Here is a 25475-nt window from a genome sequence, read left to right on the forward strand (position 1 = left end):
GGCAGGGGGATGATGACCAGAGGGAGCCTTGCTTTGAAGGAAGGGCTGGCTGGAGGAACGCTGGCAGGGCCAGGCCACGGGAGTCGGCACTATGAGTCTTCAGGACACTTGGAGCCTGTGGGGGCTGCAGGGAGAGGACGGCGGAGCCAGGGCAGGCTATGGGGCGTGGGGTGGATGGAGGAGTGGAACCCAGGGGCATGGTGGGGACAGCAGCTGGGAGGACAGAGGAGCCCCCCTGGGAGGGAGGGAAGCAAGGAAGAAGGGATGGGGCTGCAGAGGCTATTGGGGCTCCAGTCCTTGGCCACCTCCCCGAGCAGCTGTTTAGGTCCCGAGGCCCACTCCTTCATCTGGCCCCCACATGAGACCCAGAGCCACAGTCACAGCAGGTTTATTGTTGGCGACAGAGCACTGCGACGCTCTCCCGGGGGCGCGGCCAGCGGCTGTGCGAGAGCAGGTGCAGTGGTGGACAAGAGCCAAGTGGGCGCTGAGGTCAAGGCCTGCTCTCCTGGGCTCCGTGTTCCCGCCCACCTCTCTGCGTAAGGAAGTGCCAGTCCCCTTGGGTTTGGACCATCTTAGGAGTGGTTTCTGGCTGGGTCTGCCCTGGGCAGGAGTGGAAGGTCCTTGGAGAGTCTGGGCTAGCGGCGGTGAGAGCTGCAGGGACTGCAGGGAGCAGCCAGGCCTCTCAGAGGAGCAGGAGCCCCCGGTTCCCCTAGAGACTTCATGTGGGTGATGATGGGCCAAAGCCGTCAGCTTTGGACTCCTGGATGCCCTGGTCCCTGGCTACCAAACTCACCAGCCCAGGAGAGACCTAGGCCCTGCACCCCAAGGAGAGGGACTGGGGTGAAGGGCTGAGAGTGCACCAGCGGTGTCCAGGCGCCGGCAGGGGGCTGGGTGAGGAGTGCAGGCCAGGCCTCACGTCTGCAGCTCCAGGAGGCAGTTGTTCTCGGAGGCCGGGGAGCTGGCGGGGCTGCAGCTGTGCGCCTCCCGGAGGTCCTGCAGCACCTGCAGCAGCTGGGCCAGCGGGTCCTCTGGTGCTGAAGGCAGGTGCAGTTTGAGGGCAGAGCAGGCTGGGCCTCGCCTCCCAGTGCTTGTCCCAAAGGTCAGAGGCCCCGGGAAGTGGGCCTCAGGAGCCCCACCTACAGCATCCTGAGCGGGGCTCAAACCCCCGAGAGAGTCCCGATGGAAAGGACCTACCTTCGCCCGGGCCTGTGAGCGGGGAGCCGGCCCCTGCGCCCGCACTCAGCTCCTGGTGCTTCTCCCTGCGGGAGGACAGAGAGGGCTCTTGCTGCCCTTGCTGGGAAGGCTGGTGGCCCAGGGTGGGCCTCTGAGCCGCAGGGGCTGACTCTTTCAATCTCTGGGGACGAAACCTGGGCCCAGGTCTTGGCCCCTGGTCACCTCCTGCCTTCCCTCCTCCAGCCTCCTCCCCTGGTTCTCCCCTCCCTCCCCACTGCGCCTCGGCAGAAGGCACTTGGGAAACCAAGTTCGACCACGTGCTCCTGTTTTGGAGGGCCCTTGGGGAAAGAGCTCGCTGGGGCCTGAAATTCCTGCAGTATTAACTGGCCACGGAACAAGCTAACTGGCACGGAGACAGTGACATCTTAAGCACGTTCCTAACCGGCTGTCCCCAGTCCGGTCAGGTCCGATCCTCTGTGCACCTACGTGGAGAAGGGCGAGCGGCCGCATGGACCCCCTACTTGGAAGTTCCTTATTTGGGAACCCCTGGCTCGGCCCTAGGACGGTCTCCCCGGTCTATTTTGGGAGAGATGTTTCCCTCGGCCAAGGTCTAACAGGCTCTGCCTCCTCCGCAGACACCTGCTCTCCTTGTCCCACGTGGCCCCCACTGCTCAGCATGCCCTTCCCTGCTTCCCTCTCTACGAGATCCCGCAAGCCTCACAGACCGGCTCAACCGCCACTCCCTCGCTCCTCCTCTCATGCTCTTACTCAAATTTACGGTGGGGCTGAAACATGAAAGGCACTGTCCTCAGTACTGGCATTAGAGCAGCGAATGCCACAGGCCTGCCCTCAGCAAGCTCAGTGTAACCGAGACAGGCAAGACACGAGTAAACACCACACATGGATCAGCTTCATAAGGTTCTAGGTCAGCGGTTCTCAACCTGTGGGTCGCGACCCCTTTGGGGGTAGAACGACCCTTTCACAGGGGTCGCCTAAGACCATCGGAAAACACATATATAATTACATATTGTTTTTGTGATGAATCACTATGCTTTAATTATGTTCAATTTGTAACAATGAAAATACATCCTGCATATCAGATATTTACATGACGATTCATAACAGTAGCAACATTACAGTTATGAAGTAGCAACAAAAATAATTTTATAGTCGGGGGTCACCACAACATGAGGAACTGTATTAAAGGGTCGCGGCGTTAGGAAGGTTGAGAACCACTGCCCTAGAGTCACAGTGGTCAGGGAAGGCATCTCCAACAGGTGGCCTTTGAGCAGAGGCCTGGATCAGGTGAGGGAATAGGCCAGTGATGGCGAACCTTTTGAGCTTGGCGTGTCAGCATTTTGAAAAACCCTAACTTAACTCTAGTGCCGTGTCACATATAGAAATTTTTTGATATTTGCAACCATAGTAAAACAAAGATTTATATTTTTGATATTTATTTTATATATTTAAATGCCATTTAACAAAGAAAAATCAACCGAAAAAATGAGTTCACGTGTCACCTCTGACACACGTGTCATAGGTTCGCCAACACTGGAATAAGCCATGTGAATACCTGGGGAAGAGCCTTCAGGCAAAGGACACAGCAAGTGCAGAGACCCAGAGACAGCAAGATGGCAAGGACAGCGTCAGCAAGCTTAGCACAGAGGGCTCATGGTGGGTGAGGCTCAGAAGCAGGTCAGCAGGCACTGGGGCACTGCAGCCAGGACCAGGACTGGACTGTCAGGATGTGGAAAGCCAGTGGGGGTTGTAAGCAGGGGAGTGGTGTGATCTGTTTTACGTTTGAGAGGATCACTCTGGGAGCCGTGTGGAGAAGGGATCCTAGCAAGGCAGGAGCAAAGGCAGAATGGCCAGCGAGGAGGCTCTATGTCATCCCTACAATGGAAGATGTGCGAAGCTCCGACAGGGAGAGTCATGTGTAGAAGCAAGAAGGGGCGGATCTGGTCTTATTTTGAAAGTAAAGCCAAGGGGCGGGACTTGCTGAAGGGCTGGGTGTGGGGCTGGGGGCAGTGAGGGGAAGTGAGGAAAGTGGGCCCACTGTAATCAGAGGGAGGCAAGAAGGTCAAAGGGGAAGGTGGTGATGTAATGATGGAAGCAGAGACTAGAATAATGCACTTTGATGATGGAGGAAGGGGCCAGGGCCCCTTTGGCCTTTAGCCCATTGAGACTGATTTCTGCCTTCTGATCTCTAGAACTATAAGCGACTAAATCTGAGTTGTTTTAAGCCACCAAGTGTGTGGTAATTTGTTATAGCAGCCACAGGAAACTAACACAGCAGGTGGCTGGGTCAGTGGGTCTGAGGTCCTGGTGGGCGGAAGGACGCCAGAGAAAGTGAGCTGGAATGAGAGGAGGGGCGGCCGGGTGGTCCCGCAGGTGGAGAGGCCCCTAAGGCAGAGGGTGGTGGTTAGAACCATGGGCGCTGGTCCTATGGTGGGACCCACCTGAACCCAAGGTGGCTTGGTTCAGTGGTTGTGAATATTAAATGTTTAGACATAAAGTGAAATTCAAGTGGAGCCTAGACGACGACGATGATGATGATGAGGAGGAGAAGGAGGAGGAGGGGGAGGGGGAGGAGGAGGAGGAGGAGGAGGAGGAGGGATGAGAGGTTGTAGGGTATAGTCACAGGAGTGAGGGTCCAGGTGGGTGAAAGCGTTAGGTCTCTGGAGTGTGGAGCTCAGGAACAGAGCGACAGGGTGGTGGCTGCGTCCTCTGGGTGGAGGATGAAGTCAGGGAGCAAGGGGGCCAGATCAGGGGAGGAGAGAAAGCCGGGTCAGAAGGGAGGTGGCTGCCGAGTGACCTGGAGGCCACTGGGGACTGCATTTCACAGGGAAGTGAGTGCGTCTAGTCTGCCAGTATGGGCTTTGAAGGACTTTGAAGAGGTAAATCCTGGAAGACAGAGGAAGAACATGGACAGCCACCCCCTCCAGGCCCAGGTGTGGGAGTGCAGGGGACAGACCTGCCCAGGGAAGCAGTGACACCAGGAAGCACTGCACCTCTTTAAAACACCTCCGTGCCGGACCCCCAGAGATTCTGAGTTATGGCGTAGGGCCAGGGCATCCTGTTTTCAAGTTGTTTTTGAAAAGTATCCTGCTTTTTTCTCCACTGGAGCCAGGGTGGAGAACCACTGAATTAACCGAGATGGCCACGGAACTCGGGGAGCTGGCCGAGGGCAATGCTGTGCTCTGAGGGCACCACGGGAAGGCTGGACAGATGGGGAGTCTGGTCGACCTGCCCTTGGCACCGCACCCTAACGTGAGCAGGCTCATGCTGCAGGGCCCCACCCCAGGTGTGGCTGCCAAAGCCAAAAGGTGCTGGGGATGAGTAGAAGGGAGGTGACCGCCACCGTGGAGCAGTCCTAAGCCTGAACCCCAGCTCTGCCCCCGCCCCGGCACATTTCGGGGTGGCACGAGCTCTCGCATCTGGGGCTCACTGCCCCTGCACAAGCGTCCTCACCGCAGTGCAGCCTCCATGCCCAGCAGGTGCCGGTAGATGAGTTGGGCCTCCAGGTCATGGTCGAGAGGGTCATTCCATTCCTGCAGGGTCACTCGTGTCCGGGTCCTATCACAGCCCAGATCTGGGGGCGGAGAGAAGGCAGAGTTTCAGGCCGGCACTGTGAGTGCTCCTGTCCAACTTCCTGGCAGTTCAGATGGGAAAACTAGGCCTAGAGAGGGACAGGGACGGACTCAGGGGGCCCCAGGGCAGGCTGGGCTGGGAGCACAGTCTGGAAAGTCTGGCCCAGGGCCTACCCAGGGCTCCCCACACTCCCAGGGCAGTAGCTCCTCTCTCCGGTTCACTCCTGAGCCATGGGGACCTGACGGCAGAGCGTGGGAGTTGCCCAGGACGCCACTTAGGGAGCTGGGCCACTTTCTAGAAGTGCCTGCCTGGAAGCAAGCAGAGAGCATCCTGGGAGGTGATATGGTGAGGGAACCAGCAGGCAGTTTGTGCCTTGGGATGAGCTGGCCTAACCACCTTGGCGGAGGCATCTGCCCTCGCTACGCCTCGGTTTCCTCCTCCATAAAATGGGGCTTCCGGGCTCTGCCTCATAGTGCCCTGGGGAGCCCCACTTCACCGACGACCAGGGTGATCACTGGGATGGGTATAGTCAGAGGCTGCAGGTGAGGCCAACCAGCAAGAGACACCCTTGCAAAGAGCTGCCAGTTTCCACCCCCTGTGCAACCTCAAATCCAGGACTGGGCTTGTGCAGGTAGCTCAGGTTCCAATGGCCTCTAGCCACGCTAACGTAAAGCTGTTTACATTTAATTAAAATTAAATAAAATTTAAAAGTACTTAAAATTCAGTTCGTTGGCTGCACTGACCACAGTGCAAGTGCTCAATAGCCCCTTGTGCTTGAGGCAGATACACACCATTTCCGTCATCACAGACAATTCTAGTAGAAGCTCCTCGGTGCCATCCCTCTAGTGCCCAAGGCCCAGGGTCCCCACCACCAGCTCCAGGGCTGGCTGCCCGCTGTGGACAGATGCAGCCCCGCAGGGCCCTGGCCTCCACTCCCACCTGTCTTGTCCTTCTGGTGGCAGCAGCTCCACTTGTCCCCGCGGAAGACGCCAGGGTGGTAGGAGCCCAGCAGGCCGGTGTTGTTGATGCTCACCTTCCGCAGCGCAGACAGCCACTGGTTCAGCTCGTTCACACACTGCAGGGACCGGAAGTGGGCTGATCAGAGGTCGCCCCCTCCAGGCAGCCCTCCCCGCTGGAGCTCCTGTGCCGCTCAGGACAACATGCTCCCGCTGGCACACTCAGCAGCTTGGAGTGAATGAGGAAAGACTGCCCTCTCCCAGGGGGCCCAGCCCACGCCCGGGCCCCTGGCTTGGTGAACAGAGCATGGGCTGGACTTCAGCTGCCACTGGCCCCCATGGCCATGCACTTGGGTAGTCCACAACCTGACAACCATATGCGGAGGCCCTGTTGCCACCACTTTCCCCCTGAGGCTCTGCACTCGGACCCAACAGGGAGCCGGTAGTGGGCGGGGCCCTAAGGGACAGGTCTGTGACCTCCTAACACCTGCAGGACTGTCACTCCCGGGGAAAGCCAGGCCCCTCCAGCTTCCTGCTTGAGTTCTCCTAGTGCTCCTCCTTCACCTGTCTCCTCTCAAATGCCAATCAGAGGCCCTCCTGACCACCCTTTATGAAGCAGCACCCCTCCCTGCCGCACCCCCGTGACCCTTCCCTATCTCTCTTAGTCTCCACTGGTTCCCTTCAAGGCACTATTTGCCACTTGCCATTGTAAATATTTACTCTTTATCAGCCTATCTTCTTCCCTGGAATGTAAGGTCCATTAGGGCAAGGGCTCTGTTTTGTCTGCTGCCCTATGCCCACCACCTAGAACAGAGCCTGGAACCTAGCAGGTGCTCAATAACAATGAATGGATGAGTTAATCCATGAACAGAAAACACACGAACAGAGAAGGGGATGTGAGAGCATGCACCCAGAGCCACACACGTGCATAGACATGGTTGTTATGTGTCGATATGCACATACACAGAAACACAGAGGCACCCACCAACTCAGATACTTGGAAGTACAGTTTCCCACAGATGTGTGCCCTGTGCAACCGGACCTACATGGGGGTGCCTGGGCAGGCCCACGGAGAGACACACACTGCACTCCCATCACATCTCACATACCTTGCTGTGCCTGATGTGGCTGGGAGATTCATTCATTCCAGCCCACCCAGGGGCCACCCACAGCACCCTTCCCCCAGGGCACCCCACCCCATGGCCACACCTTGCATTGCAGGTAGGCGGTCTGAGGCCTGCCTGTGTCGTCCGTGTAGATGACCTGCATGACGTGTGAGCTGCCAAAGCTCTTCTCCTCCACCTTTTCTGCTGCCCGGATGTTGGCTAGCTTGATCAGGGCACTTTTCTGGGAAGGGGAGAGGGAGGGAGGCTCAGGGTCTTAGTTGAGGCCATTCCAGTTCCTATCTTTGGGCCTCAGTTTCTCCTTCTGTAGCACCAGAGGTTGGTGTGGGGGACCCAGAGTGCCTCTCTCTCCAGGAGCCTGCTCTGTGAGTGTACTCAGCTGGGACAGAACGCAGACAGATGGGGCCCAAGTGCCCAGCCTCCCAGAGGCTCCCTGCAGTCCGGAGAGGTGTGAATTTTGGAACGTTTCTAGACACCCAGCATTCCCCGGGGTTGGAAGGTAATGCCTGCCATGGACCAGGCCATGTGCCTTTGCAGTTATTAATTTCCCAGCTCACCTTTATTTTCCCAAGCTCTAAGAGTCATATTCCACCTCCTAACACCCCTCCCACCATCACAGAATCTAATGAGATACAAATGGGGCAGAGAAAAGCTCTGGGTGTAGAAGATCCACTCCCTGAGACAACTCCAATCGGCTCAAGCTGAATCTATGCCACCAGTCCCAGACCCTGCTCTCCTTGCCTCTGGCATACCCTCCCATCAGAAATCACCAGGGCCCACATCACCCGCATGACCAGTCCCATGGTCCTTGGGGCAATGCCCACACTCCCAGCCTGGCGTCTAAGCCCACCCCCCCCACTGGCTTCAGTGGCAAGCAGAGAGGGCAGTGCCATCCCTTGGAGGAGCGGGAGGACGTGGGGAGCCCTGGGGACACATGCCTGAGCCGTCTCAGGTTGGGGCCACCGAAAGGACAGAAGGGACAGCCCAGGGGGTGTGGTGCCCAGGCCTGCTAGAGAGGAGGCGGAAGGAGGTAGTGGAGGGTGGCACTGCACAGGGGGATACACAGGATTCGCCCACAGAAAGGCATCTCCAAGAACAGAAAGGGGCCAGAATAGGCTGAGGGCGGGCCCTGCTGGGTAGCCAGGTTTTGCTGAGGCTACAGAAAATGTTTAGGGGGGCCCGGGCTGGGCAGTTGCCCAGAGTAAAAAATCTAGAAAGTGGGAGGCCTAAGCTGAGGGGTCACCCCAGGGAGCTCCCTTACCCCCTCAGTATTCCCTGGCTGCTCAGGGCTGGTTGGGCACCCCTGGCTGGCCATCCGCAGAGCCTGGCTGACTGGGGGTCAGGTTAGCCCAGCAGGGGTCAACAGGCCCACCCAGAAAGTGTACACTAAGCCCTTCTTGGGAGAAAAGTGCTCAAAGGAGGCCAGCCCAGGGGACACAGTGTCTTTAGCAGTACCATTGGTCTAAGTCCACGGTCGGCAAACCATGGCTCGCGAGCCACATGCGGCTCTTTGGCCCCTTGAGTGTGGCTCTTCCACAAAATACCACATGTGGGCGCGCACGTACAGTGCGATTGAAACTTCGTGGCCCACGCGCAGAAGTCGGTATTTTGTGGAAGAGCCACACTCATGGGGCCAAAGAGCCGCATGTGGCTCGCGAGCCGCGGTTTGCCGAGCCGCAGTTTGCCGACCACTGGTCTAGGTCCTGCTCGGAGCCAGGAGAAAGATTATCTCATTTGATCCTTAGAAACCTGTTAAGGAGGGACCACTATCTCCAATGACAGCCAAGACACCAAAGCCCCGAGAAGCTGAGACACTTCCCCTAGGTACACAGGGCCTGAAACCCAGGACTCCCCTTAGCCCCTCTCTGCTTCCCTGCTCTCCCACTGATGCACCTCTCAGCCTCCTACCCCACTGATGCACCTGACCAAGAAGCCAGAACTGGACACCATATCAGCTACCTGCCTCATTCCCCCTTCACCAAGGAGCTTCTTTCTCATGTGTCTCTCCCCACCCCCCAATATGTTTTTGATTTTAGAGAGAGGGGAAAGGAGAAGGATAGAGAGATGGAAACACCTCCGCCATTGATCAGCTGCCTCCTGCATGCCCCCTACTGGGGATCAAGCCCACCACCAGGGCCTGTGCTCTGACTGGGAATCGAACCAGCGACCTCTTGGTTCACGGGTTGATGCCACACCGGCTGGGCTCTCCTAGGTCTTAGGTGATTCTGTAACTGCCATCAGAAGGCTAGTCCTGCCTGGCTTTCTTCTCTGATCCTAGTGCACCCTGGGATGGGCTCTGAGGAAGGGACAGGTGCTCCAGGGTGATACAACCCCTCAGAGCCCCACTTGCCTGCCTCTCTCCTCACCCACCTTAGAGCTAGGCGTCTTGGCAAAGCTGAGGGCCTCCGTGGTGAGGGAGAAGTAGAGCTTCTTGAAAGAGGAGGACATGAGGGGGCCCTTTCCCTTGGTCCTGTGGATGAAGAGTGGTCCCTCCTTCACTGGCGGCATCTGCAGGCTTAGCGCCCTCTGCAGGTCCAGTTCTGCCAGGCCGGGTGCGTAGGGCAAAAAGTGAGCTCAGTGGGGTGGGTAGCAACAACAGCAGGCTGCGGGTGGAGCTTCCAGAGGCACAGGCAGGGGCGGGCAGAGCAAACGTGATGAGCAGCGGTGGCTGCAGCCAGAGGCACAGAGGGAGATGGGGCCACAGGACTGGTGGCAGGTCAGATGCAAACAGGGGACTGTGGGCGGGGCCTCCGAGAAGGGCTCACCTTCCTTCTCCTCGATGTCCACCAGCTTGGTGATGAAGTCCTTCAGCTGGGCCACGCCCTGGCGCACAGTGGGCTGCAGCGGCTCCATCCAAGCCTCCTTGGCCCTGGAAGCCGGCGTGTCCATGTTGCCCACATTCTGGATGGCCTGGAGATGACAGCAGGGTCAGGGGCCAAACCACTGACACTCCCCCACACCCCCACCCCAAGTCTGTGCTACTCCCACAATAGAAATGAGGCAGAGTCAGCATAGGCTCTGCTCACAGGCCCACTCCAACCCCTCCGGGGAACCAGGGTAAACAGATCACTACGTTTGAGACATTTAGGGCCTGACAGTTGATACTACCGCCCAACCTATCGCCCTTCCTTTGCACGTCTTATATCAGGCTCTGCCCCACGGGGTATGCCGGCCGCAGCCCAGGGCTGGACAGATACCCTGAGAGTAAGCAGATAATGGGGTTGAAAGGCCCAGGATTCACCACCAACAGGCTGAGTGGCCCTGGGCAACCTTCTTCCCCTCGCAGGCCTGTTTCCTTACCCATGAGACTGGGTGACCGTGGAAAAGCTTTGTAAACTGTGCCACGTGAGAGGATCAGTAGCCCAGGCACAAGGACTCCCTGGAGCCAGTTGGGAACACAGTGCAGTCGGGGCGAGGACCCCCGCTCAGCACCCAGCTGGGCGTCCCGCCGGCAGTCTCACCTTGGCCAGCAGCAGCAGAGTGCGGCTGGTGCGGGCGTCCGCGTGTCGCTCCCGCAGGTGGAAGAGCTTGGGTGCCATGATGGCGGGAGAGACGAAGCGCAGGCACAGGAAGCTGGTGACAGCGATGAACGGCACGTTCTGGAGGGGTGCGGAAGAGGAAGAGCCGTGGGCTGGACTCCCCCAAGCCTGAGCTCCGGTAGCCCCTTTCCCTTCCGTGCTGTCTCTCCCCATGACCCTGCCCCTCTTCCTGCCCTTGGCTACTAACTCCACCACCGCCACCCCCTGCCACCCCTCTCCACTGGGCCTTGGGGCCCCACCGCTCCCCGTTCCCTACCGCTTTTTTCTCTCTCTCCCAGCCCTGCCTGCAGAGGGCGCACCTCGTGCTGGGCGCTGGGGAAGCGCTCCCGCACGCGCAGGAAGAGCTGGCGGAAGGTGGCGCGGACCACGGCTGGGCAGGCTCGAACAGAGCGACAGAGCGCACTCAGCAGCGCCCCCAGGTGGGCTCTCAGCGTCCTTGCGCTCTGCTGCAGCACCTCAGCCTCCGTCTGTGGGCGGTGCAGCCCAGAGCACCTGCGAGGGCCGAATGCGGACCGTCAGAGAGGGTCGCAGTCCGCGTCTGCACACGTAACAGGCAGGGACTCCCGGAGATACAGGCGCAAAAAGGCCATCAGCGGAGATAGGGACACAGAGACAACACACGGGTGAGCAGGTAGACGAAAGGTAGATCCAGGCAAAAAGTCATAAACATATACTTGCAGACACAGCTGACCTCCATCTCCAACCCCCCTCCCAAGAACCTCCCCATCTCACCCTACATCCTTGACCTCCACTTTACTGGGGTCCAGCTCCACGTACTTCTTCTCCTCAAACACCCTGTCGATGATGGGGCCCAGGATGCTGTGCAGATACCGCATCCCAGCCACCTGGGGGCCACCGAGAGCAGCATTGGTCCCGTCTCCTGGCTACCACCCCGCCGCTGGCCTCCCAGCCACCCTGTGCACCATCTGCCTGCTGTATCCACTCAGGACTGGCCAGGCACATAAGGAATGCAGCTCAAACTGTTGCTACATGAATGAATGAATGAATGAATGAATGAGAATGAATGAGTGAATCAATGAAGGAAGGAACCACTAACAGAAGCCTTGAATTTAAGTTATGTCTCTTGGCCTCTCTAACCTTAGTCTCCTCATCTATAAAACAAAAACAAGATACCATGCAACCTCACCTTCAGAAAAGACTCCATGGACTTTGTGGCCAGAGAGTTGCTCCGGAACAGGGTGTTGGCCTCATCTATAATTAGAGATTCCAGGGGGTAGAGGGCTGGGAGAGGAACAACGCTTTGGGGAAGAAGACCCTGGGGTTCTAAGAGGGCCCTTCAGTAAAGAGCCTCCTTGCTCTGTCTCAACCCATTGCCTCACCTCTGCCTTTTGCTTTTTCCCTTGCTTCCTAACCGGACCCTTTCCCTCCTAATCAAGTCCATCTACCTCCTACAGGAGGACCTCCGAGATTTCTCCCATCCCAGCATCTCTAGAGTCCTTGGCTCCCTGCTCCACTCTCCACAACACCCTCAGACAGGCCACTCCCGCCGGGCCTCACTGGTGCGACTCAGCTCCAGCTGGAAGAGCAGGTCCAGAAAGCCTTTGGCTAGTCCCTGCCCCAGGAAGAGCTTGAGCAGGTTGGTGGCTACTTCCTGGCGGCACTCAGTGCTGGTCATCTCCTCGATGAGTGGGATCAGCTGTGCTGGGCCCTGCGGGAGGCAGCAAGGAGAGGCGGGGCTGCAGGGTGCACCAGGGAACCCAAACCCTTCGCTCTGAGGACCTCAGAGGGACACAGGGAGGGTGAGGGAGTTTTCCCAAGAGCTGGCAAGGGCCCCTGGACACCAGCTAGTTCCTTACCATCCTGAGAACTGGCTCTTGCTCCTCAGAGTGGGTTTAGATGGACAGGAAGGCCAGGCCTACCATCCCTGGACCCTCCCTCCTTCCCTGGGGGCCCCCCTCACCTGGGTGCCCAGCTTCACCTCTCGGCACAGCAGCTGCACCAGGGGCTGGTAGCAGCCAGAGGGCAGCACCGTCTCGTCCCGCAGCCGCACCTCCAGCTGCAAGGAGCCCAGGTTGCCCCTGGAATGGGCAGCATGTGACCTCTCCACCAGGGACCCTGGGCCCCACTGCCTCCACCTTCCCTGCTTGGGGCCAGCTTCCCAGTCTTTCTACTGACCCCTCCACCTTTGTTCCCCGCACGGCCCCACCTTCCATTCTTTGCCCAAGTGGTTTGCTCTGTTTGGAAAGCCCTGCCTGCCTCTGTGCTCATGGGAACGCCATCCGTCCCCAAGGCCTGGCTGCCTGCCACCTCTAGACCCCCGTGGACTCTGGCTTGACCCACAGGACGTGTCGGGCTCTGCTGTAAACTCCCGGAGAACAGCTCCTCCATGTACACACTTCACACCGGGAGCCAATCCCCACCCTGCACAACCTGCCCGGGGCCCCGAGGCTCCAGCAGGGGAGCACCTTGCCACTTAGATCTGACCGCCAAGCTCCCCTCCCACTGAGGGCGCCGACCAGAGCTTCACGTCTCTGAGGCCCCACTGCCCGCAGCACCGTTCACAGTGGTGCTGCTCGGCGCGGCCTCGCCAGCCGTAGGCACCGGAAGACAGAGCTGCCTGGGCGCTGGGTACAGCCGTCCGCTCTGCCCTGCCCTGCCCTGCCCTGCTGAGGGTGAGGATGGGGGTCTGGGGCCTTCAGCAGAGAGACAAGGCCGCACCATCCAAGGTGGGGGGCGCTGCTGAGCTTCCGTTTCTGGGTTGAGGGGTGGGCAAGGAACCCAGGGAGCTCCCTAGATAGGGCTGCCAGATTTAGCAAAATAAAAATACAAGATACTCAGTTCAATCTGAAAAATTAGTATGTTTGTTTCAAATAGTTCATGGACATACTTACACTAAAAAATTATTCACTGCTTATCTGAAGTTTGGTTCTAACTGGACGTCTTGTATCATCTTGTGTTTTAGCTGGCCACCTTATTCCCAGAGAATTTTGGGGCAAGTCAGAGCCCTGGTGCAGGGACACTGACTCAGGCTCTGAAGACCTGAACACTAGTCTGAGGTCTGCAGAGAAACTCTTAAAGGGAAAGGGTCTGAGGGCTTGTTCCCGAAACTTCCAGACGGCAGAAAGCAGGAGACCTGTCCTGCCTCGGAGCTCAGAGGACTGAGACCAGGACTGAGGGAAGGATGGGGGGGGGGGGTACGAGCTGAAAGAAACCTGGGGCTGCATCACCTACCCCGGACCAGCCCACCTGCCTGCCTGCAGGAGCCCACGCTCAGCCGCCCCCAGGCCCAGAGCCCCCATCCCAGCCACCAAGTCCCAGAAACTCACTCTTCCCTCCGCCTCTTGGGCAGGTCGGGCTGCAGCTGGAACCAGCCCTCCTCCTGCTGGGCCGCCCACAGTCTCTGGACGTTGACCACAACCTGGGGGCAGGGCAGAGATAGGGCGGGGCCACACTGGAGCCAGGCAAGTCTCTCTCGCCAACTACTGTACTTTCGGAGGGTCCCTGAGCACCAGGGAGAGTTGGGGACAGATAGCTGCTGGTTGTGGGCGTCCCAGGTCTCCCGAGGGCCCTCTCTGGGAGGCTGGAGGGATGGGTGGCTGCGAGGACAGGTGCTGAAGGTGGCAGGTACAGCCGGGAGGGGCAGGGTGCTCACCTTGCCCAGGAAGTCATTGCGGCTGACAAGGTCCCAGTCCCAGGCCTCCACGCACAGTGCCTCTGTGGCCCCCTCCTCCAACTCAAACTCAAATGTCTCGTTCCAGCGTGGGTAGCATGATTTCTTCACAATCTGCCCAGAAAGTAGGGGGCTGACTCCATGGGCTCCCCAGACCAGCCAAAGGCAGAGCCACCCCAAACAGGGACCCTCTCCCAGCAGGGTCCAGGCGGAGGCCCTGCAATAGCAGAGGTAAACACTTCCTGTCCAAGCCCCCACCCATTTCTCAAGTGGGGAAACCGAGGCCTGGAATTAGGCACTTGTCCAAGGCCACTCAACAAAAAAGTACGAGATTGCATGGAAAAGCCGGTCTTCACATCCTCCCCCGCAGGGCTGAGCCCACCCCCTGGCGGTTCCCGGAGGTGAGGACGGCACTGGAGGCAGCTGTTGGCTTTGCCGCTTGTCTGGGTCTGGCCTGGCCAGGAGTGAAACACGGCTGAGGCCACAGGGGTTGGTGCCAGAAGGGCCGGGACCCATTATGTGTCCTCAGAGAGCTCACCCTGCTTTTCTGAACCTCCTCTGTAAGAGGGCAGCCCTAGCCTCACCTCCCAGGTGATGGTGAGCAGGTGAGGCAGCGAGGGGCATGGGTGGGGCTCTCAGCCTCCCTGCCCACTCCCCAGCCCACAGGCCTCCTCACCGAGGTCTCCTGTGTCCGGCCATTGTAGCGCACACGGACAAACGGGTCAGATGCACCATTCCGGTCCTTGGGGGCTAGGTCCCTGAGGAGGGGGGAGCGAAGCATCCACTGTCACTCAGCTGCCCCGGCTGTGGGGTAACCGCACCAGGCTGGGAAGGCCTGAGCTCACCCTGCCCCCGGCCAGCTGGGTGACTGCGAGCAGCATCCCTCCCTTTTCTGGTCCTGAATTCCCACAGCGATCACCACATGGGCCCCCACACCAGGCTCAGGACCCCCCCGGTTGGAGCCACAGCTCCTGACTAGGCAGCTGCACCTACTGGGGCGGAGGAGGAGGCAGGGGCAGCAGTGAAGCAGCCAGGCCGTGGTCCCCCCACCTCTGTTCTCAGGGCAGCCCTGAGCAGGCGCTGCCTCTCTGAGCTGCGGTTTCCTCACCAGTAAAAGGACAGGACAAACCCCGTAGCTGAGGTATTGAGCTGGTACAGGGCTTGCCCGACACACCCCCACGTGAGGGGGTCTTGGTAAGCAGCTCAATCGATCGTCCTCTCTCCACAGATGGTCCCTTCCAAAGGCCAAACCTGGCCCAGCACCCCCGCACGGCAACTCTGTGGAAGAACAACGCCCACCCCTCTTCCTTTTGCTGTAAATATTATTTCCTGCTCTTTCCATAGTGAAGTTTGAGGCCACCCATGCCTGCTTTTCTTTCTACATCAGAATCATCTGCTGGAATTCCAGAGGTTGGTCTTGAGAATCTGCCCAGAAAGAGGAGGAGAAAAATGTTCTTTCTGCCTCTACGGCAAAGGCAGCCTCTTGTGCTGTCCCCAAATTCCAGCAGGGTCTGAGCTGAGCACAAGGGGGACAAGTCCCCCACACTCTAAAGAGAGACCCGGACAGACCACTCCCCCATCGGGGGACTTGCTGAGGGGAGGCCAGGCTGGCCCAGCCACCAGGTCCCCAGCAGTCTGGGCAGCGTGTGAGAGTGAGTGTGTGTGTGTGTGTGTGTGTGTGTGTGTGCACGCGCCACAGAGAGCCTGGTGCCCGTGAGGCTGAGGAAGAAGGACGTGTGAGAGAATGACTGAGCGTGAGGGGCGGGACTGTGAATGCCCATCACCATCACTTTCCGTCTGGCTGTGCCTCTTCCACATTCCAGCCCAGGACAGAAAATAAAGCCAGGGAAGCCACAGTTCTCATTTCCAGGAGAGAGAGATCTTCCTCCCAGAGAGGCCCACAGCTCCGCAGTGGGGGGCTCCCATAGGCCAGGCTGCCCCCTGCCCAGAGGCAGGCAAGGACCCGGTGGAGGTGGGCTGGAGCCAGAAAGGAAGGCGATTCTCCTGGAGTGTGACTCACACTCAGGCTGCAGCTAAAAATACGCAGGGTGGGGGATTCCCTGTCACAGGTGACTCAGGCCCACCTTCCCCTTCTGAGCATAATCCCCCACTTCCCACTGGAGATTTTCAGCAACCTCTTCACACACACACACACACACACACACACACACACACACACCCCAACCACACACCAAGCACCTGCTATTGATGTTAAATCCAGGGGAAGGCCCGTCTTGGCACTGGGGCTATATGATCATGGTTCAGGGTACCCCCTCACCCCACAACTGGTCTATGATGCCCGAAGTTCCACCATTAGAACATCACCTCTTCCCCTAAGAGTCATGCCCTCCTGAGTGGGGTCACCCCGGGAACCTCTCCCGTCAGCCTGAGAGCAGGCTTAGGTGGGAGGAGGCCGGGGGCCGGGAGGTGGATGGGGGAGAGGAGGCCCAGCATCCACAGTGGGTTCCTCTAGTTTCTTGGGGCCCACGCCCTGCGCCCCACCCGCCACATCTCACCTGGCCTCCAGCACGGAGCAGCGCAGCCGGCCGGCACGGGTCCCCGGCACCAGCTCCAGCCGCAGGTGGATCTCGCCCTGCACCTCCTCATCAGGGTCGACCTCCGTCAGGTGGGCCCATCCACTAAAACCTGTGAGGCTGCCGGTGAGCCAGCGTCCTGGCTCTTCCCATCCCACGCCCTCCACCCTCCAGGCACCACCTGCCCCCTCCTTAATCCCCTCGGAATCCTCTCAAGCTCCTGTGAGGCGGGGGCTGTTGTCCCGTGATCGATGGGGAAACTGAGGCTCAGACTTGTGACCCCTGTATCCTCACTATTGTGTCAGGGTGGCCCTGACCCAAAGTCATCATGGCACTGCCCTCTGTCCTCAGTTTCCCCGTCTTAAAACAGGGGGAGAATGGCTCTTGCCCAGGGATGCTGGAAGGAGGGCCCAGATGGGGAAGCGACCAGAGAATCGCATCGTTGGGGCCACTGAACCCCCAGGGGCTCGCTGGGGCCTCCGGCAGGAGAGGCCTCTGGCCTGCAGGGGCCAAGAGGCTCCATGAGTCGGCAGATCCCACCCCCCCCGCCCCTGCCCCCACATGTGGGCCCCAACCACACAGACAGGAGCAGGTGTGTGCCTGGGAGGCTCCTGAGAGCTAGTTGCAGGGGCTCGGGCTGGCAAAGCCGAAGCATCTAAGAGCTTCTGGTCTGAACCCTCATGGGCAGATGGGGACTCAGCCCAGAGAAGGCAGCCCTTTTGCTCTGGGGGATGCGGTCCAACCTGGAGGCAGAATGGGGCCCAGGGCACAGAGGTGGGTGTACAGGCCCTTCTGGGGAGGGTAGACATGGCTTTCCCTGAGCATCGGGCCTGAAGGAGCCTAGAGCAAGGGTCTCTGAGTAGGCGGAAGGCTGGGACTGGGGAGACCAGTGAGGAGAGAGAGGGGGAAGGCCAGAGGCGGGGAGCAGGAGTGGGCTGTGGGCTCCCTCCTGGGGACCTTACCTTTCGGGTGAGCAGCCAGGGTGTCCTTGGTAAGGCAGACCTTCCCGATAACATCGTCCCGGCTGGAGGATGGAGAGGGAGCCAGAGCTGGGCAGTGCTCTGCGGGGAGCCCAGGACCCTCCTCCCACCCAGTTGAGGGCCCCTGTGAGGAACAGGGAGGTCACTTCAGGGGCCTCTCCGAGTAGGACCCATGACCTTTCTGCATGTGATGTATTTCTGCACATGGACCAACCCGTGTGCCCACGTATATGCCAAGATGCTCTCTGGGTGCCCATTTCCTACCTCACATCCTTACACTCGCATAGCGCACCTATGCCTGTATTCCCACACATGCACACATATGACATGGCACAAGCACGGTAAATCCACACAGCACACACCCTCACACCCTTCGAGACCCCTCTGGGCCCCCCTCCCTCCAGGCTATAGAGGATGCAGACGGACCAGGGAGGGGCAGGTGGTGGGGTCTAGGCCCCAGCTGAAGAGTGGGGCCCACGTTACCTGAGGGCATCCTCGTCCATGACATAGAAGGCCACCGCATGGAAGGTGGGCGGCAGGTGCACCTGATACTCCTCACCCCAGAAGGGGCACAGGGTTTTCCACACGGTGGCTGTCCTATAGGAGAGGACCCTCAGACCTGCCCAGCCACCTGCAGGCTCCAGGCTGAGGAAGGTGGGGCTGGGTGACTGAGCCTACCTTCCCCCACATCCCCTTCCACTCCCAGAAACAACTGCCCTGCTGTTTGATGACATCCCAGGCCCCCTGTCCACCATCAGTCACTCCCTCCTGACCTCCCTCTCTGCCGGGGTGGGCACAGGGCTGCCTCTGTCAGGCCACTTTACATTTGGGGAAACCGAGGGCACAGTTGGCAGCACTCAGGTCACACAGCAGGACTCCCTGGCTCCTGATGCTGAACGGACTTGCTGGCTGGAGGCCGGGTGATGGCCAAGCTGACTCTGGAGCCAGACCAGCCTCCTGGGGAGTCTGGGAACCACGGTCCAGGGCCTCACCCAGCTCTGGCCAAACCTCCCTGGATCAGAGCCTTCAATACATGGGACTCAGCAGGGATGTGCATGGGGGAAGCCGAAGCCGCCAAGGACCCAGGTTAATGCTCAGGGAACCACCTTCACCCAACCGCTTCTCAGAGAGGTTACTGAACTCTGGGACTCAGTTTCCCTGTCTGTCACAGAGACAATCGGGGCCATCACACCCTCTCTTCACTTGCTGTCTGTGGTTGGGAGAGAGTCTGGAAAAAAGATGGGCCCTGCTCGCTGGGGGACGAACTGTGAGTCAGGCACCTTGGCCAGCAGTCAGCCTCGGGCACTCCGCTGGACGGAACCGCAGAGCAGCTCTGGCCGTGAAGTTTGAGGCAGAGGCTTGGGTGAGGGAGGGGACTGGACAGCAGAGGCCCTGCCCAGAATCGTGAAGCCCGTGGAGAAAGGGAGGTCCAGGGGAACTGGGCCTTTGGGTGCAGACTGGGGACCCTCAGCCTGGAGGGGAGCAGTTCTTCTGGGGAATAACCACTGTGGGGCTCTCTAGGGGAGAGGGGTCCCCAGGTCAGAGCCAGGGCCAGGGAGGGGAGAAGGAGCTCAGGCTCTGGGGTGAGATTTTAGGCAAGTTACTTAGTCTTTCAGAGCCTTGGGGTTTTTTTTTTATCCATAAAATGGGGTTTAATGATATCAGATGTAGCTCACTGTAAGTATTAAATGGGCTAAGCTCACTTAGTATGGCGGAGACAGCACTCCCATAAGTGACCGTCTTGTTCCAAATCATCATCGTGTCACTCCTGGGGGCTGTAAAGACTACAGAACCATCGGTGAGGGGGCCTCTGGCCAAGTGCCTGGCCCGCAGCAGATGCTGGTGTCAAGGTCAGTAATTAGCAAGAGGATCTTTCCCACCTCCTAGTACAGCGGTTCTCAACCTGTGGGTCACGACCCCTTTGGCGGTCGAATGACCCTTTCACAGGGGTCGCCTAAGACCATCCTGCATATCAGATATTTACATGACGATTCATAACAGTAGCAACATTACAGTTATGAAGTAGCAACAAAAATAATTTTATGGTTGGGTCACAACATGAGGAACTGTATTTAAAGGGCCAGAAGATTGAGAACCACTGTCCTAGTAGGTGTGTCAGGGTGTGGTGGGGGCCCAGGAGATTAGATGCCCCTCTCCACACAATTCCACACCCTTCTGAGATATGTGTGTTGAAATGGGCTGGGACTGGGGCTGGGGGTGGTACCTGATGATGGGCTCATTGTCCACCTTCACGATGCAGTAGGGGTCACTGCTGCCGTTGCTGTAAGACAAACAGGTGAGTGGAGGGGCTGGCAGGTGATGCTGCAAGTGGGGTCAAAGGCAGGGCCTCCCAGGCAGCTCCCATTCCTCTGCCAGGGGCCCTCAGTGACCGCGGAAACGACAGTCAAGGCTGAGGCACTGGGTCCTGGGCTGGGGGTGGTTAGGGAAGGCAGGAACCTGCACCAAGGCTCTCGCCCCACCCCTGCCCCACCTCAGGGAAGACAGAAGCACGAAGCCAGTGCTGTCCTGTGCACTGAAGGGTAAGGGTTGTTGGTTCAACAGTCACAAGTCACAACAGCCCCAAGCCAGCTCCCTGACACCCCTACCCTCAACACCACAGGCAGTCCCGTAGTCTCTCTTCTGAGCCTTTGCTTTTGTTGTTCCCCTGCCTGGACTGCCCTCCCATCCTCCCAGCCTCAGCCCCTCCTCTAAGAGCCCTCCTTTTCCCGGGGGCAGGGAGTGAGGTCTCCCCTGTGACCCCACTGCCGGCCCCTCCTCAGTAGGTTTCCCTCCATCCGAGGAAGCTGTGATGTCCCATCAGTTGCTTCCTCCACCTGAGTGTCCTGAGGGTAGGGACCATTCTGTGTCCCCAGGGCCCACGACAAGGCTTGCCATAAGACAGGGTCCTGTGAGTGTTTGCTGAATGAGTGAACAAATATAACCATCTGTCCTCAAGCTCCCAGCCACCTGGGAACAAAGGTCCAGGAAGGCAAACCTGGGACTGCCCAGTCCCGCCTGTCTCATTGGCAGGGGATTCATGGGGTTGAGGGCAGCCCCCGCCAGGTCCAGGGCTGGTACTGGGCGAGAAGGGGGGTGAAGACTGTCTCCAGAAATGCCCTTCAGGCCTGGCATCCGTACAACAGAAGTGTAGCCCTGGCTGGTGTGACTCAGTGGGTTGGAGCGCCGTCCTGTGCACAGAAGGGTCGTTGGTCCAGTTCCCGGTCAGGGCACATAACCCGGGGGGTGGGTTGGATCCCCTGATCGGGGCCAGAATGTGAGGCAACTGACTGATGATTCTCTCTCACATCAATGTTTCTCTCTCTCTCCCTCTCCCTCTCCTTCTCCCTTCCTCTCTCTCTAAAATCAATAAAAACAAATCCTCAGGTGAGGGTTTTAAAAATAATAATAATTTTTAAAAAGGAAAGGAAGTGTATTTTCGTGTTGGAGGCTGGGGAATTCCAAGCCCTGCTTCCCTTCTCAAAAGAGGCTCCTCTTTTGAGGAAACCACTCGACACAAACGTCTCCAAAGGCTCTCAGACGCCAACAGAAAATGTCTGCCAAGACTCAGCTTCCCCCCAGCTCCCCGGTAGTGGCCCAGGGTCCCCGACGCAGGTGAGGGCCAGGCCATGGGAGGTGTTTAGTCAAAGTCAGCCCCGCCCTAGACTCCTTGCTCCTCTACCCGCAACCCCCACCCCCAGCATTTAAGAGCCCACTCCCCCAGCCCCTTGGGAACACCCCAGGTTGCATCCCGCCACACCAAGGCGAGGGGACCCCAGGCCTTACATAACAGGTCCCCGTGTTCCCCAAATGCTGGACTGGGCAGCAGGGCCCAGGAGCTGCACAAGTGTTTGAACAAGAAGCTTGGAGAAGCCAGGGACAGGTCAGTGTGGGCTGAGACCTCTGTGGCTGCCCCCCACCTCAGGTCCCGCTTTGCCCAAGGGTTTCCTGGGGGCAGGGAACCTCTTGTGTACCCCTGCGAGCACAGCACTACCCTCTGCTCAGCTCTCACTCAATGGATGAACCGTGAACGCACAGTGAGGTTTGGGTAGTTGTAGTCAGGGCCACGGAGGTGGGCAGAGGCCCAGAGGCAGGAACAGACCCTTGCGCAGGGACAGCGTTGGGACTGGTGCCCTGCCTAGTGGCCTCTGCTCTGCTGAGGCCCCTGGGCTCCATGACTTCTCCTTCCCCAAGCCACTTGCCGGCTCTGGCCCAGCCTGGCTACTTGCAGGGCCTCTATATTTAGGGCCTTGGCAGTTTCCAGGCTGTGGAAGAGGAAGGATCAGGGCAAACCCTGAAATAGCCCCGGGCCTGTCCCCAGGGTCACTGGGCGTGGGAGCCAGTGGGTCACTGGTCACCATGAGACTCAGCTCCTGTCTGTCTGAGCCAGGCACCCAAGGATGGGAGACAGCAGGGGGGGGGGGGGGCGGAGCAAGGCAGAAACAGGCAGGCTCTGAGAGGAGCCTTAAGAGAACTAAACACCCATGAGTGAAGGGGCAGGTAGCAGCTCTGTCCGCAGGGCTTCCCTCCTCAGAACTGTCTCAGGGAAGATGGCCACTACGATAGGCCGTGAGCTCCTCGTCCTCGGAAACGTGTAAGCCCTGGCTGAAGGGGGGCTGCTCAGGAGGCAGGCGGAAGCTGATGAGGCCCGCAGTGAGGTAGGCTCGCCACCACGCCTGCCCCAGCGTTCAGGGAGGGCTTCCTGTGATTGCCCAGCGCCTGCCGTCCTGGAGCATGGCATTCGTGAGGCTCTCCCCACTGAGCCCACAGCAAGCTTGCGACGTCAGTCCTGCTGGGACTCACAGCCCGTCAGCCGCAGAGTGGGCTTGAATCTTGGCTTCTCTACCTACCGACGTGGCCTTGGCAAACGACTTCCACATCCTGAGCCTCAGTTTCCCCATCTTCAAACTGGGTACATTATAGGGCTAATGAGAAGGTCCTCAACACCTCTTAATGCCCTCCACTGGGGACCAGGTGTCCCTCAGGCTACCCAGAATGTCAGGTCAAATGAGTCATGGTTCCTAGCCTCACAGTCACGTGACACACGCAACCCAGGAAAGAGCAATTGCTAGCAAGGGCTCTGCCCTAACTCCAGATGACCCGAAGTCCTGAAGGGTGCAGGACAGGGATGATGAAGCCTGCACCAGGGCACCCGTAAAAGCCCTTGAGAAAGCTGAGAGGTGTCCTGAAGGATGAACAGGAGTTTTCTGGAGGACTCTGAAGGCGAGTGCTTGAAAGCAGAAGGCCCCAAATACATGCACAAGCAGGGCTGTGAAGGGCAGTAGCCCAAAGGTGAGCGGCTGGGGGAGGGGGTCACAGCTGGGTTTAAAAGATAATTGACAGGTTAGAACGGTGTACACCAACCACTATAGGAAAGGCTGAGGAAAGGAGGTGAGGGGAGGTGAGTAGGGCAGGAAGCGGGGCAAGGAAAAAGATTTCAAAGGCAGAACCCACAGGATTTGGTGGCCCCACCCCTGGGAATGAAGGTACCTTGCCCAGAGTCCCTCAGCTGTGCAGAGGCAGGGCTGTGCAGGAAACCGGGCACCTTGGCTCCCTGGGCTGGTGAGAGCCTGGAGCCAGGCATGAGGCAAGCGCTTCGGGGATGGGGAGGGAGGCAACAGACAGAGGGGCCACTCCTCCCAGCTGCTCCTCCCAGCTGCCACCAGCCAGAGGAGGCCAAGCTGACCTAGTTACTGGTGCCAGTGTGGGGGGTGCTTAGTGGCTGGGTCTGGAGGCTGAGACCCTTCTCAGAGAACATCTGCCGTTTGACCCCAGAAACCACAATCCCAGCTGCCACCCCACCTCCCCGGACAAACAGAAACCCACCTTGAGATGGTCCCCCACTACCCTCCCTCACCCATTGCCATGGCAACTGCTGAGCCTGGCCTCATCAGGCCCAGGAGGCCTTGAACTGGAACTGCTCCTGGCGATGAGTGTACTGGGAAACTCTTATGGGCCACTGCCCGTGCCAGAGAGATGCCCTGGCCCCTTCCTCCTGTACTGCCCCCCCTGCCCCTCCCCATCCTGCCACCTGGCTGCATCCAGGAGCCAGATGAAGAGCCTGGGTGTGGGGAGGCTCCAGCCCAGCAGACTTTGGACCCTATGCTGCATTGGGGCCCCCTTTCCTCCGCCCCCTCCTCCAGAGCCCCGGAGCTTTGTGCTCTCCAAGCTCATATCTGAGAGATGTCTCTGTGCTCTCCACAGCTTGTGTCTCTGAGGCTTCGGGGACAGGAAGCAGCCTAAGGCTGCATACAAGGAGCCAGGGATCAAATGGGGCAGCTAAACTCTGCAAACTACTGAGAAAGATAGGACAAGGGGCTCCTGAAATCTCCTCAGACCTGGCCAGGGACCGGAAAAGCCCTAGGTGCCTGCGCCTGTCAGGGGCCCCAGACCCAAGACCTTGCTCTGCGCTTGGAGCCAGCGTTTCCTGTCTCGGAGCCTCGTTTCCTCGTCTGTAAATGTTATGATGAGAACTGCCTTGCCGGGGGCTTGTGAGGATTAGAGGTGATGGCTCAAGTAAAGCACAGGGCACCAGCAACAGCGACTCCCCAGCCACTCCATCTTGCAAGGGTCCTGGCCTCCTGCCCTACCTGTCACCTCTCCAAGCCAGCACCTCCCATCCCAAGTGCACAGCAGGGAGCCCCAGGACAGCCCCTGGGGCCCAGGAGCGTCTCAGATGCACACTCCCAGGTACTAAATGTTCAGAAGCTACCAAGGAAAACTCATTTCTAGGGGGCACTTTCATCCCCTCCGGCCACACCCCCGGCAGTGGACCGAGACCTTGGTAGTCCACCGAAATGCCCCCCCTACCCGCCCCCCCCCCCGTGATGTCGCCCCAGCTCCTGTCCTATCCAAGCCCCTTCCCCTCTAGAGCCGTTCGCTCCGGGTCACTGAGGCCCCGTACAGACCCCGCCCCCTCCCCAGCCCACGGCCTTCCCTGCCCCCTGAAGACCGCTCGGCGAATCTTCACTGTCCCCATCTCCGGGCCAGTCTCCCGCTGCGGACCCGCTCGCCACACCCTCGCCTCTGCTCTACTTCTGGGCGGGCCGTGTGGACCCCGGAAAGGTCAGGCATAAGGGGCAACGCCCCTCCCCGGAAAGTTGGGGTTCCCACCCCCGGCCGCGCTCACATGTCCTTGGCGGGCAGGTTCTTCCCTTCCACGATGCGGATGGACAGCGAACTGCGCTTGGCCATCGTGGGTCCGCGACTCCGGGTTCCGGCCGGAGGAGTCGGACTCCAGGGTCCGGCGCAGCGCGCAGCCGGCGGGCGGACAAGAGCTGGACTGGGCGCCCAGGGGGCGGGCCGCGTCGGACTGTGGGGGGCGGGGGGGCTGTAACCGGGGGCGGAGGAATCGCTTCCACTTCATTCACCCCCGCCCCCGCCCCACGTGCGGGGGACACTGCACACAGGCGGGCCAATCGGCGGCTGGGGCTGGTTCGGGCTGCGGCGCTTATTGGCCGCCTGGGGCGGGGTAGGGAGGGGCCTCCGCGGAGGCATTGACGCCCGGCGGGCGCGGTGGGGCGAGGGGTGCCCCTCCAGGCGATGATCTGCGCCTCTGCGCCCGGTGGCCTGCGCCACGGATTCGTGTGGGCGGCGGGCGTGGCCCGAGTGCCAGCCCCAGGGCGCGGGGGCTGTGGGATTAGTGTGTGTTGGGAGGTGTGGGCATGTGTGGGGACACGCGGGTCCGGGGCGTGCGAGGAGGACCGCCCTGGCCACCCGAGGCAGGCGCGTGGGAGGCCCTGCATAGGTGTCAGTCCAAGGAACAGTCTGACCAGTTTAGCAAACAATATGCGTGTTTGCGTTAGAGCCTCCATTTGAGCCTCAAAGACCTGGATTATTTTTTTTTTTTAAATATATTTCTTTATTGATTTTAGAGAGGAAGGGAGAGGGGAAAGAGAGAAACATCAATGATGAGAGGGAATCATTGATGGGCTGCCTCCTGCACGTCCC

The 25475-nt window shown here is 59.3% G+C and overlaps 1 protein-coding gene across 2 annotated transcripts; it reads right to left on the reverse strand.

Moving 5' to 3' along the window:
• Positions 1 to 371: 371 nt before the first annotated feature.
• Positions 372 to 24910, reverse strand: RASA4B (RAS p21 protein activator 4B). 2 transcript variants are annotated; one of them, XM_081090234.1, is made up of 21 exons: positions 24655 to 24910; positions 19753 to 19809; positions 18012 to 18125; positions 17511 to 17572; positions 16531 to 16660; positions 14691 to 14772; positions 13997 to 14128; positions 13671 to 13762; positions 12305 to 12422; positions 11902 to 12052; positions 11531 to 11595; positions 11116 to 11228; positions 10683 to 10875; positions 10306 to 10443; positions 9610 to 9754; positions 9215 to 9384; positions 6930 to 7067; positions 5704 to 5839; positions 4645 to 4765; positions 1195 to 1259; positions 372 to 1034 (listed from the first exon to the last, which is right to left on the reverse strand). In XM_081090234.1, the coding sequence occupies exons 1-21, from the start codon at positions 24717 to 24719 to the stop codon at positions 913 to 915; spliced, it is 2409 nt and encodes an 802-aa protein (XP_080946360.1). In that variant the 5' UTR covers positions 24720 to 24910; the 3' UTR covers positions 372 to 912. The 2 variants fall into 2 exon arrangements, with proteins under 2 accessions (XP_080946360.1, XP_080946361.1); XM_081090235.1 differs by lacking the exon at positions 6930 to 7067 and having other exon boundaries at positions 373 to 1034; positions 24655 to 24899.
• Between the last annotated feature and the right edge of the window lie 565 nt (positions 24911 to 25475).

This window comes from Myotis nattereri, assembly GCF_964212035.1.
Source record: "Myotis nattereri genome assembly, chromosome: 4".
Taxonomy (NCBI): Eukaryota; Metazoa; Chordata; class Mammalia; order Chiroptera; family Vespertilionidae; genus Myotis; species Myotis nattereri.